This window comes from Crocodylus siamensis, chromosome 2, assembly GCF_052110815.1.
Source record: "Crocodylus siamensis isolate JL-2025a chromosome 2, ASM5211081v1, whole genome shotgun sequence".
NCBI lineage: Eukaryota > Metazoa > Chordata > Crocodylia > Crocodylidae > Crocodylus > Crocodylus siamensis.
The window spans coordinates 230182576-230195718 of record NC_143396.1 but is presented as its reverse complement, the minus strand read 5'-3'; the positions used below and the strand labels follow the sequence as shown (position 1 = coordinate 230195718).

Here is a 13143-nt window from a genome sequence, read left to right as displayed (position 1 = left end):
ATATGAGGGTGTCAGCCTGTCCATGCTGATCAACCCGGCCAGGTCAGGCGTGTCACGTTAATCTGTGTGTGTTTGTGTGTATGACTGATTTGGTGACTGGAGGAACCCAGCCCCACTGAAACTGAGTCCTGCAAGATAGCTCCATTGGGGGTGAGGGCTTGCAGAAGGGAGAGATACAGCTCCGTATAGAAACACAAGTAACACAAGCAGCACATTAATAGAATTACCAAGACCCTAGAAATGTATCCCTAATAAATGAGCACACCCCAAAGTAATGGGCAAATCTGGTAACACTATAAAGTGTGTGGAAAAATAAGTTAGACAAAAATATTACAGTCTATAAAGGAGTATGCTACAACCCAGTTTCTGTATTTAGAGACCGCTGGCCAAAGTGAAAGAAAAATCAAGAACAGTACCAGCCTGAGCAGAACAGGATTGATCTAAAGCACTCAAAATACTGCCAGAAATACAAACTGTGCGTTACTTCAGTGCTGAAGTGTGAACTGGAGACTGAAGAGCTGTTTACGTATACAGGAAAAACAAATGCAATCTAGAAGCTCAAGCAATAGCTATAGTTCAGTCCCTGTTAAAAGCATTATTTTCAGAGGATGCTTGTTTTGTTTCAGTACAAGTGCAGATATGAACTCTCCCTTTTTCAGATAGTCTCTGCTACTTTTCAGAACTTCTGCTCATGCTGGGAGTTACAGCATACAGTGCAAAAAGTACAAGTTAATTCTGTTTACATACCTCTAAACAAAATATTCACCAGTGGAACCTATCATGCGTGACCCATCTCCCACATAAAGCTTCTGTAAATCAGAAGGTGAGAGCATACACCAAGCATGAAGGATAATACTCCCTTGGCACACATCTAGTTATTCCAAATATTGGGAGAATGAGGAATTTAGACATACTAGTTCTAGAAGTACCAGGCACAAAAGCCTTTCCCCAACCCCAACAGACTTTGTGGATTAAAGTAGATTTCAATGCAATGCTGATACAGCTGCAATGATTTAAGGATATTTGCCCCTTTGAGGGATAGCAGTATGAGCCACAAACAAGGCCAAATCAAAAAGGTTTTACATTAAATAGAAAAAATTTACTTTAAAATTTGACCTCATTGGTAAATACTTAGATGCATCTGAAAACTAATTTGAAAGATTCGGAGTGCAATACAAACTCATTGCTGGTCCATTTCCATTCTTCCTCATCTCTACACATGAAGAGACACAATACAGTTGCCAGCTCTTTAACAATAAGGTTAAAAAAGGTCAATTTTCTATTAAGTCTATATTGCCAAGTTATAGGTGTAGTCCATCCACAGATACTCAAGAGAAGTCATTTGTAAGTTGCTCCTGGCAATAAGCTTCAAAATTTCAGAAAGGCATCATTTCACTTCTGCATGTCAGATTAATATTGTGACCATGAAAGTCTACTAAATCCATGAGCATGTAGTCAGGTGTCCACTGCATTGACTTCTTTGGAGCAGAAATAATGTACAACTATTGCATTAGGATATCTGGCAAACGCACTGTGAAGACAGAACAGCATACAAGTTAAATTGTCAATACAAGCAAAACCCAGGTTCTTCTTTCTTCAGTATACAAATGATTGAAGTTTCATTTGTGCTAAGGGCAGAAAAATGCCCATGTAAAACTGGCACCTTCTCACTGGTCTAAGACTGCACTGTATTGGCAAAATCTGAACTAAACCAACTCAGCTGGATCTTACTGTGGTGTCACTCAAATGTTTCTCTTCAAAAGGTTCAACTGGGGGGAGTGAGGGAGGGGAATCACTGCTACACATGGAATCACCCAATTATCACTTTTTAAAAATCTGAACTGACCTGTAAAAGGTTTAGCAAGGCTCAAGTTAACCAAAATGAACTACACAGCACATACTAACCCTAACAATATGGCATTACAGCGATCACCTAGAGTCAGCACCACCAGTGTACTTAAAGAGGAAAACTGGATCTACATGCCAATAAGTCAATGATCTTTTGGACAGCTAACTATGCTCCTTAAACAGCCTGTAATGAGATCTAGTCCCCATATGATTCTGAATGTCACGACTCAGAGAAAAGGAGCTTATTCCCACCAAAAGTAACAATAGCTGAAAGTAGTCAGGTAATGCAACTGACTTGTATTAGAGCTCAAATCACAGAAAGGAATGAAGAAAAAGCAGCAAGTGGAATGCAAATGTCCACACCATACAGATTGCAAATGTAGTCCCAAAAACTCTAGGGATAAGGAAAGGAGCAAGAGAAGGGAAATATTACCAGAGGTCTTGAGACCACTCAGATGCAATGATAATCATCAGCATCTGAAATGCAAGTCGGTTAGGGGGCAGAAGGCAGCAATCACCACAAACAGGTTTCAGATTGCAGAGTAAATCTCTCAGACCATCACAGCTGTGCCACTCTCAACTGTGAAGAATTATGTAAAGAAACTATGCACTACCCACAAGAGGGTCGCTGCATGTAAACTCAATTTATGTTCATAAAGAGCTCTGACCTCCAAGTTAGGAAGTTACTTGTTATGCTGTCAACACCCTTAGTAAGCCTACCATCTACTTGTTTCGCCATCCTTGTAGGAACAGTCTCATGACCTCAGTGATTTATTAGAGATGTGAAAATCCTTTGGAAAATTCAGAAAGTGTATTTTTTGCACAAGTAGGAAGAACTCTCTCACAGTTCATCTTTACTGCATCAAGAGCTTAGGCAGTTTTAACCACTCTGCTATAAATACTATTTCCAATTCATCGGATGATCCTGAAAGGTCAACCCTAAGCTGTCTGCTCTTGATTTCTATACCCTGACTTACTGGAGTTGAATCTATAAAACTAAATCAGACTCCTTTTTTCTGTACAAAGTCCTTTGAGAAACGCATCACTCACCTATTCCCTATTTTCTTCTTACACACAGTGCATACCTTCTCCTCCGTGATGATACATTTTACCTGCTGATGCAAAATCCGCTCCTCCTGAACCTGTAAAAGAATGAGAAGTTGGTTAGAAAACAATACTGCACCAAAACCACTTGCCATATTAGCCAATCCATCTTTATATTCCCTGATCTCTTGAAATGTGGAGTTGTGATGTACTGCTTAACATGTATCTGCTAATTTTGGCTACACCACAGCATCATCTAGAGAGCAGGTCTTTCCCATATCTAAAAGGAAAGAACTAACTTTTTAGTATTTACATAAATTTCTTGGAAAAAAAAAATCACTCCATAATACATGATGCATAGGTAGGTACATACCCTAAGGAATTCTGCATGGAGAAGATTCTTGAGTACTTGATTGAATCGCTTCTTCTGGGCATTTTCCTCAAGGACCTTTTCTAGGAAGATTCTAATCTCACTAATTTGTGTATTTGCTGGGAGCAGATTTATTGCCTAGTATAGACGAGAATGAGTCAGAAAAGGAGCATAAAGGAACCAAATTGGGAAAGAGTCATTTTAGCCAGATTCTTTTAGGAACTGAACATACCCCCTATTCCTGTATCTTTTATTCTGCTCCCCCAGGTTCTACAGATATTCACACCACATATGACAAAAGGCTTCTTTACCTTAGTTGTATCCAATTTGCTGTGGTGCAATTCTAGAACCTGCAAGGCAGCTGGGAGATTGGTTTCAGGCTTTGGCAGTTCCATCTTGATCGGCCCCACACAATGAACACTAGGTGGTGATAGATACATTCGGAGCAGAGACAGATACACCTGTTTAACACAAATAAAATGAATGCACTGAAATATGGTAAGCATATACTGCTGTATTCAGACCATTATGGGAGACCTTTGCAATACACCATAACACGAGTCAGACAAGAATTTTGGCAAACAAGATGTTGGCTTGTGTAGCTCTTATATACTAAACATTTTTCAAGTCTTTTACTACTCATGTTTTATGCTGTAAGGAAGATGTAAAATTATACCTTTCCTCCCTCAACATATGTTGAGAGCATTTGAACTGAGTTATTGTCTTTAAAACACCAAACCAAGGTACACGGGCTTTTTCTTTTCTTTTTTTTTTTTTAAAACCTCATCAACAGGCCTCAGAAGTATGAATTCTGGATTCTGCCCCAACTTGTATATCATCAAAACTTTGCCCAGATACTCCCAAACAGAAGATGCACAAAATGTACATGAAACTGTATTGGGGATCCTGCCTGCCCGAGTCATTCTGCATGAACTTCTACAAGAGGCAGCATTGTAATAGGCAGTCAGATGACATTCAGACACTTCTCTCATAAAAAGCAAGAATTCGAAAATAAAGCTACTCACATCTTTGCTACCATCTTTGTTTCTGTCATAATGTTTGTGGCAGTAACTAGAACAGAGAAGAATTAAGTGTAAAGTAGAGATAGTGTTGAAACCCAGAAGTACATAAGGTTAGAGACAGACATTACACAAACTGGTTTAAGTGATCAGAAATTGGTTTAAACTTGTAACAGAACAGATGTTCAGTGCATAGAAACCAGTTTGAAAATGGTTGAAACCAGTCTGAGATAAACCTGGTTGAACACAGTATCAGACTTAACTGATTTGGCTCAAACCAGTTTATGCAGTATCTGTCCCAGACCCCTTGCTTTAAGTTAAATCAGAGTCCCCCAGCATGCTCTCTGGGCTGGGAAGGGCTCTCTGCTCCACAGCAGGAGCTCAGCACAGATTTGCAGGCACAGCAGGGTCTGCCTGGCTTCCCTGTGTTCCCCTCCCTTCTCCCCACCACTCGCTACTTAAGCAGAGATCCCTTCCTCCTCTCTGCCACAGCAAGGACCATAGCCAGCATGCAGTACACTAGCTAATGCCAAGATGCGTCTCTGTGCAAGTCTCTCTCCAACTTCACTGGGACAGGCAGACAGAACACTGACTGCTTAGGGCCTCTGGAGCTAAATCAACAGGTCAGCCAGTAAGCTGTTTAAATCTGAAGTAATGAGGAGAGAAGGTATTGTTTTGCTAATCAGGTGATAAAGACCGTTATCAGCCCTCCCCACCAACCTTTGTTTGCTCGCCTGTCAGTTTGCTGCAGACAGTGTGTTGATGCAGGAAGGGAGATGGAAGCATTCTGTATCATCAACAAATATATGTACTGCAAACCCCGCCTTGCCTCAAAAGTGTTAGCCTGGGGCTGGGGGCTACCAATACTCCCACCCCTTAAGCTGCCAAGGGGGAAAAGCCTGGGACCAGGCAGGCAGACCTCCCTAATGAGAGAATCCTGCTGGAGCCTGGCTGTGCCCCTCTCAGCTCAGCTCCCTGCAGAAGGGAAGGGAGGACTGCTCTAGCACCCCCCAGCTTCTAGCTTGAGCTACTGTGGGCATGTGCCCAAATTTCTTCAGTCCAGAGAGAATGCCTGTCCAGTTTCAAACCAGTTCAGCCTATCAGGTTAGACTAACCCGCAGGGATTGAATCAATTCAGGTCTCAGGCTTTTTGAATGTCTGTCCCTAGACTAAAAGTTATATGTACTCCACTCCGGATAGCTCAGACCTGCTAAATTAAAGTAATTGTAACTAAATAATGACTAGTTAATGCCAAATGAAAAAAGTGTGTTAAAAATGCTCAGCTCCATATGGTTCTGGAGAATAGGCAGTTTTAAGTCTAAAGCCACTCCCATCTCAGCCCAAGCCATTACTATACAGCCACATTATACAAAACAATTAAAACAAAAAACCCAAACCAAAGAGACTTCTCAAGCTGACTATGAAGACAGCCTGGAAACAAAGATGTCCTGGGGCAAAATAGTCAGTAAATGGAAATCATATGAAATACAAAGGAAAAAAAATAGAGTTATTATTACTACATGCTGTTTGTTTCATCCTGGGGTGAATGGCTCCCAATATCCCTTCAGTTAAAAGTTACGCAAAGGTTTAAAATTTACCAGGCCCACTGTTTAGGTACCAAGGAACACTAAACTGTTTGAAACATACCTACCAATAATTAGGTGCTAGTTAATTTTATTTTCAGCAAAATTAATTTAATCTATCCAAAAAAGATAAGATACATCTAAGGCCTATCAAGAACTATTCATAGCTAAATGAAGGCAAATAACAAGTAGACACCTGCGAGAAACTGACAGAGGAGCTTAAGTTCTACACAGTGAAAAACCAAAAGAGCCTATCAATGACTATTAAACTACCTGTAATTTAAGACTGAAATAAATCCATGTAGAGACAGAAGATTCCTGATTGGGGCATTCAAATAAATGGAAGGCCAGCCTCTCAAAAAGGCTAGCAATGCAACCTTGATCAGACAATGTGTAAAGGGCTAGCTCAAACCAGCAAGCAAGCAAGGAAGACTGCATATCCCAAAGGGTTAGAGAGCCTGTCATGCTCCAACCACATGTCCAATTACCTTCCTCCCACAGCGGAGAGAGCAAGCCAAACCTTAAGAACTGATATTAAGGGAGACTTACTTTTCAGCCATTTTGGTATCCTTCAGAATGTGGACATAAATGAAGAGGGCTTGTTCATGCTTCCCCATACGACCCAACAATAGGGCACGCTCTTCCAGGAGCCCTGGGTCAAGAGAATGAATGATTAATCTATCCCTGCTTCAGATATATGACCAGACAGCCAGCTCCATTATGGAAAAGAACAAGCAACTGGGCGACGTTGTGGACAGAAGCAGCAACAGAGTTAAGAAAAGTCAGACTGATGTCTGAACAATGGGTGAAAAGATACTGACTAGATCAGAAGTGGCCAATCTTTAAGACAGGCAGTTTGCATGTGTGGAACACAGGGACAGGCAGCAGGGGTTAACAGGGACAGGGAAACAGAAAGCAGCACAGTCAACTGGACAGGGGAAAAGGATCAGAGCGGCATTCAGGGAGGGCGCTGGGTTAATCTATGGCACACCTGTCAAAAAAGTTGTCCTCCACTGGACTAGATGACATCAGAGTTCCTCAACACATTTATGAGTTCCTCTATTTATTTTAATGCTTGGCACCAACATTTTCTATTACATATGCTCTCCCCAGCAACAAGCTTAGGATGCTCCAAACCCCAATGTTTGTTTAGAGCAAATGAAGCTCACCTGTTTCAGAGGGAAGCCAAGCATTACCTCATCTCAGGCCAACACAGATGCAAAAGGGGAATTTCACTGTGTCTGGTACTTACTGGTAGGCAAGCAAACTTTTGACAACTACTGACCTACTAGTTCTTTTCCATTTCTAGTTACCATGGTCTTTTTAAAGAAAGAACAATTGAGATTTTGCTGTGCAGAAGAGAAACTAGGTTCAGATGGAAAGAAACTAGTTTTGCGTGACTAACAACTCACCATCAAAAGGGAAGTCACTGATAAGCCGGCTAGGTTCATAGCAACTAGAAATCTCAAGAAAGGCAAGGAGCTTTCCCCGGTATTCCCCCAGTTCTCCTTCCTCTTCTCCAGCAGGCAGTGGAGTTTTATCTATAGAAGGCAGACAAAAGACAAAAAAACCCAAGAAGTTAGTATTGTACAACTTCGCCACAATAATGTGAAAGAGCAGCAAAGTATATATCCTCCCCAAATTATTCTGAGTAAAGAGTCAAATGCTGTTTAAACTGCCCTGGGGACGAGGTGCAGAAGAAAAGCTGTTCATGAACTTTACAGAGCAGAAGAAAATAGACTTTGATAATATTCCAACAGAGAAGATAGGGCAGATTATGAAGTGAAGAATGCTTCCTTTTTTGTAACTTGCCAGGAGTCATGTGAGTCATCTCAACTCCATAAGGCCAGGACAATAGTACCTTCTATTTCCTAGAATTCCTTTAGCATAAGAAATTAAAATCTCCATATACTTCCACTATTTGTGCAGTTCTTTTGAATTGCAAGACTGCTCTTTTTTCCCCCCTTTGATGTGCAATAGTGAATGGAATCTTAAATTTGGGAGATCTTAAGACTACTGTCCACTACTTTCCCTTCCTGTGTTATTGCCAACATGTTGCTGCAGGCAAAGAGGAGCATAGAGGGAGGTACCTGGAGGGAAGGTGCTGAGATATTCCTTCATTAACGACTGCACTCTCTCACAGTACAGCTGGATCAGGCGGTTGTGGAAGTCTGAGCCAGTCTCCTCCCAGACATAGACGATGTGTTCCTATGAATGCACACACACGTTCAAGGTAAAAAAAGTTTCCTCTTTCTCCAGGAAGTGCTTTAACAGAGTGTAGATAACAATTCTATACTCTTGTAAGGTAGTTTATGGGCAAATGTTCTGATTGAAGCACCCCAAGGCTCCATCCACACACGCATGGATGTTTGGTTCCCTGGGGACAACTAGCGGCAGCATACCTTGTGCCACTGCTAGTTGCTCCTGGGGAACACCTGTGCCGCATGTGCTCCGACATAAGGCAAGTTACCCCGGATGGGGTAGAGAAGGCTGGGATCAGCACTGGGCTGGCCCCAGCAGCCTTACCTGGGGTTCTGGAGGCCTCCTGGGGCTACAACACTGGCGATCCTGCCACACAGAGACTAGCTAGCAGTGGAGCATGGCTCCAGCGAGCCAGGCTCCAACTTCAGGTGGCACACGCTACTACAGCGTGCACCACTCCACCTTTTTCCCTGCCCAGATATCCAGGGGCCAAGAAAAGACACCCTCCACACTGCTCCCTTGCAGCACAGAGAACAACTGAATGTGCAGTATGTGGTGCTACAGCCCTGTCTGCAGCAACACATTCTGCATGGCCACACTCGTTTGGACGTGGCCCCAGTGTCTTTGAAGCACTACAAACACCATGGGTGTAGATGTTCACACCTGATTAACCACTTCAGTAAAGGTCACTGCACTTCCTAAAACATATCAGCACATTCCAGAAGAGTTACAGAGGATTGCTTACTCTCCCAGCATCCCACACTGCCATCTCACAGCAGGAAGAAGAGCAAAGCAGAGAAGCAATAAGCACTATCCTGTGTGCTTGGCTCTCCTATGGAACCTCTATAAATCAGCCCAAAAGGCATGCAGAGATTCCTGCTCTCCATTCCCCTGACTGGAGACAACCACTGCTATGTGCTTTCATGGACATTTTGAAGTGCGCTGGGGATTGGAGGTAAATGCATGGACCTGAAAAAAAACAAATATAGAGCAGGATTTGGAGCACTTCAGATTATTTTCTGTCCATATCCACAGGAGCTATTTTTAGCCTTCTCAAGTCCCACTCAACTTCCACTTCTGATTACCTGCATTTTTTTTGCACCTCAGGGAGAAGTTACTGCTCTCCACACAAACTGCAATGTTCTGGGAAACTAAACAATCACGTGACAAAGCACTGAAAGCCAAATCTTTTTATGCTCTTACCAGGTAAGGAATAGCCAGATTTTTGAAGTTTTCTATCAAGAAGTTGAGCACTTTGTCCCGTGGCAAGGCTTCTACTTCAGGGAGGTCTTCTGTAAATATCTGCCAAAAACAACATTTCTACTTAGGCTGATTTTAATTAGGTCTGTAGTCTCAGTGTTCTGCAGTGCAGGAATCAAAAATACTGCACTGTACTTCACAAGTCCACATCAACTATGGGAGTCAGTAAAGAATCAGAACAGCAGATTTAACCTCTGTTTCTGATACGAAATAGCACACAGAAGAGCCACACTAATTGCTCTACTGCTGCCTAAGGTAAAACATACACACCCTTTCACAAAGTTACCCACCTCTAACCAAGAACAGGAACAGGCAGCCCGTTCAAAAGCTATAATAGACAGAAATAGCAAATTTCTCTTCTATCTGTACTTAAATGTACAGAATGGAATTCCATACTGCATTCTTCTTGCAGAATTTTTTTTGTAGCAAAAGTTCCTCTTTCAGATGACAGTGTGGACAGAAGAGATCCAGAACAAACAAAACTATTCCAATAAGTTCATTCTTAAGACATCAAGACAAGGACATGAAGGACCACATTTCCTTGGTCCATTACCAGGCACATCATTTGCTACAGGATCTATATTGAATATAAAGTGAAAACCTGAACTTTCCACTGAAGTTCTATAGCAATAACTGGACTCTCAGACCCAGCTCACCAAGCCGAAGAAAAAAAATGAACAAATGCCACTGTTCTAGATGGGTATAGGTAGTAGCCGTGTTGGTCTAAGGACGTTAAGTTGGTCTAATAAAAGATATGAGATTCACCCAAAGTACTCTGTGCTAGATGCAACTTTAAGAAATAAGATAAGATATTTGCTGCAGCCATTCTTACCTTCAGCCCATCTTCAGGAAAGTCTCTGAGCACCCAGACAGAATAGGAGAACACCAAGTGCAAGTTCTCTGAGCCTACAGAACAAGGAATAGAAAGTGACTACATGAAAGTAAAACTGAATTTGTCTTTATAGTTTGCATTTTCACAGCTTGAAAAAAAATCACCATGAACAACAAATTTCTTTTAAAATAAATTATTTTCACTTTTAAAATTTTTTTTTTTTTTTTAATTCTAATCTTAAGGATAACCCTGCTAAAAAAGTTGGCTGTGACAGGTAACTGTAAAGGAAGATGCAAAACCTGGAAGCAAAACACAAACCAGGTATAAGGCAAAAATGTTTTCTACACTTGATCTGAGCCTTCAAGAGGCCGAGAAGCCAGCACCTCTCACATATTGTTGCTTCCAGACAGACAGCTCACAAGGAGAGAAAGGATTCACACAGAGCCTTATATGCTGTTTCTACATCCCTCCCCCACAGCACTGTGATTAGAAGGGAACTCGGGGAAAGATCAATCGCTGGCCAGCTACAGATGTCAATATCAGAGAAGTCTTTCCCCCCCTCCGCCCCTTCTCAGTTTGTTCCCCTGCAAGAAAGACCACCTTCTAAAATTGCCAAATTTTTTCCAAAATCAATTCAGATGCTTCAAATCAATTTAGAGCTTTTAATGGGTCTCCCAACTCAATCTGGATTCGATGATTCGGCCACCAAATCAGGCTGAATCTTCTCTAACTCATATCGGCAACTGAAACTGCACAGCCCTAGACAGCACCGTAATCTTTTTCTTCTTCTTTTTTTTTTTTGGTATGTGCCACTCCATTCGCAAAAGTTACTGGAGGGTTGCCTTGAGTCCAAAAAGGTTGAGAACCACTGCCCCAAGACCTAGAAGTCCCAGTGAAGAACCAGGTCCACTGTATTAGGTTCTGTAAAACACAATACACAGACCCTCCCAGAACTCAGTCTGCTTAATTTGGTTGTTTTCTTTACACAGAAGAAGTGTGGAACCCAAACCCATGATATTTGTTTGATGCTTTAAAAAGGGCCAGTTTAATATACTGAAAGTTATGGACCACATCAGCTGGGAGAAAGAATGAAAAAACAAAAAAGAACAAACAAACAAAAACTGAAACGCCAGGACTGAGTACAGTTCAAGGAAATTTTCCAAGATTCCCCCAAACCTTATCTGTTTAAAAACGCAGCACTGCTAGCTGTAAAGTGAAAGTATTTTTTTTAAAAATTGTACCCAAAATGGGTAAAGGGAAGACGCATAAGAAGTTAACACCCATGAACTATGAAAGGTAGTTAAGGGAAGTACAAAGATAAGAAAATCAGTGGACAAAACAGTAAAAGTCCTTCAGTAAGGAACTAAAGGAATCCAACAATGGAACTGATCCATTAAGAGAGAGTAATGGTCGATTCAGCAATACACAAAGGGCAGAAGCAGTAAATGTTTCTGTTCAGTATTTGGGGAAAATCCAAATTATATATTGCTATCTTATGGAATCAAAGAAACACTTTCTTTTCCAACAGTAACTCAAGAAAGCCAAGTTAAAACATCTGAATCAGCCGATTCAAATAATTTGTATCTGAAAGTTTTAAAGAAGCTGGGTGAAGAACAGTATGGATCATTGATTTTCAGTAAGTCCTGGAGCACTGGGAAAAGAGTTCCAAAGGCTTGGAAGAAAATTAAATATTATAATACTTTAAATGGCTAAAACACGGATTACCTGGATAGTTAAGCCTGTCAGTGCTCCCAGGCAAAGGGACAGGAGGATTCATAAAGACTTGATCAATCAAATCACAGCAGGCAAGTGCCAAATCAACACAGATTTATAAAAGAGAGTTCTTGTCAGGCTAATGGTGAGATAAAGAGTTGTATTGAGACTACGTTAGAAAACAAGTAAACCTAAACTTCTGCAAGGTGTCTGACATGATAGTATGTGACATCTTAATTTATACACTGGACAAAAAAATAAGATTTAAAAAAATAAATAAATATATATGGCACTGTAAGAGGGGACCTGAACCTTGTTACTCAGCCAAGGAGAAACAGACAGCAACAGAGATCAGAACATGGGAACAAACAGTCTGGACTGGAAAGACCCGTGTCACAGAGCTCCTAGCCCCCTGTGCAGGCTGAGGAAGAAACAGGCAATTAGATGGGAGAACGAGCTCAAAGCCAGAAAGGCTTTTCAGGTAGCAAGGGAAGGTGCCCCCTGGGTAAGGGAAGCCACACAGCAGTTCTTGCATGACAGGCGACAGTTTTCCAGAGGCCCTACGCTGAGAGCTCAGGAAGCATCAGGTGTCACATGCCAAAGAGGCTCACTCTCACCTGCCGTTTTTGTTTTCCTGGAGTGAGAAGACTTTTGTTAAAGCAGTGGCTCATTTCCTTTTGATACTGTGTTTACCCAGTGAGGAAAGGGTTGTTTGTTTGGGGTTTTGGGGTTTATTTGGTTTTGTTTTTTTGGTTTTTTTTTTGTGGGGGGGGGAGAGCCACAGCTTACTTCCATGTTGAAGTTAATCAGCAGACTGGAAGTGGCAGTAAGGGGTGACTGCAGAGGTGAGGCACGCCAAGGCTTAGGACCCTGCTAGGGTAAGATGTGGAGCTGTGAGGGCCAAGGGTCATACCCCAAGGAGGCAAAAAACAGGGCCAGGGCCCACAGTCAGAGGGGCTGGAGCTCTGGGCCAGTGCTATGGGCCTAGGCTAAAGGAGCCCAGCTAGAGAAAGGGGATAGAAGCCAGGACAGCCAAACTGTATATTGAAGCAAAGTGCCTCGTAAGACAGGTAACTGATATAACTAACATCTGCAAGGCATGCACATGACTATGAGGGCTGCTGGTGGTCACAATTATTGCTAGTAAGGCTCAGTTGAGGTTGTCTCAAAGGAGTCTCATCCCATAGGATTTGGGGGCAGAGTAGCCCACAGGATCACACCCTGAGAAAAGATACCTAGACTACGCAGTCTCTGTCGACAGCCTCCCTTATT

At 41.9% G+C, this 13143-nt stretch overlaps 1 protein-coding gene across 1 annotated transcript in view; it reads right to left on the bottom strand.

The window, feature by feature from the left end:
- Positions 1 to 335: 335 nt before the first annotated feature.
- VPS39 (VPS39 subunit of HOPS complex) overlaps positions 336 to 13143 on the bottom strand; it is a 36357-nt gene continuing 23549 nt past the window's right edge. The window contains exons 16-25 of the mRNA XM_090033354.1: positions 10159 to 10232; positions 9270 to 9368; positions 7955 to 8072; positions 7277 to 7405; positions 6414 to 6516; positions 4288 to 4333; positions 3574 to 3723; positions 3266 to 3400; positions 2899 to 2990; positions 336 to 1531 (exon numbers count right to left, since the gene is read on the bottom strand). Of these exons, the coding sequence (XP_089889480.1) occupies positions 1456 to 1531; positions 2899 to 2990; positions 3266 to 3400; positions 3574 to 3723; positions 4288 to 4333; positions 6414 to 6516; positions 7277 to 7405; positions 7955 to 8072; positions 9270 to 9368; positions 10159 to 10232 (1022 nt within the window). The 3' untranslated portion in view covers positions 336 to 1455. The remainder of the gene's footprint in view (positions 1532 to 2898; positions 2991 to 3265; positions 3401 to 3573; positions 3724 to 4287; positions 4334 to 6413; positions 6517 to 7276; positions 7406 to 7954; positions 8073 to 9269; positions 9369 to 10158; positions 10233 to 13143) is intronic.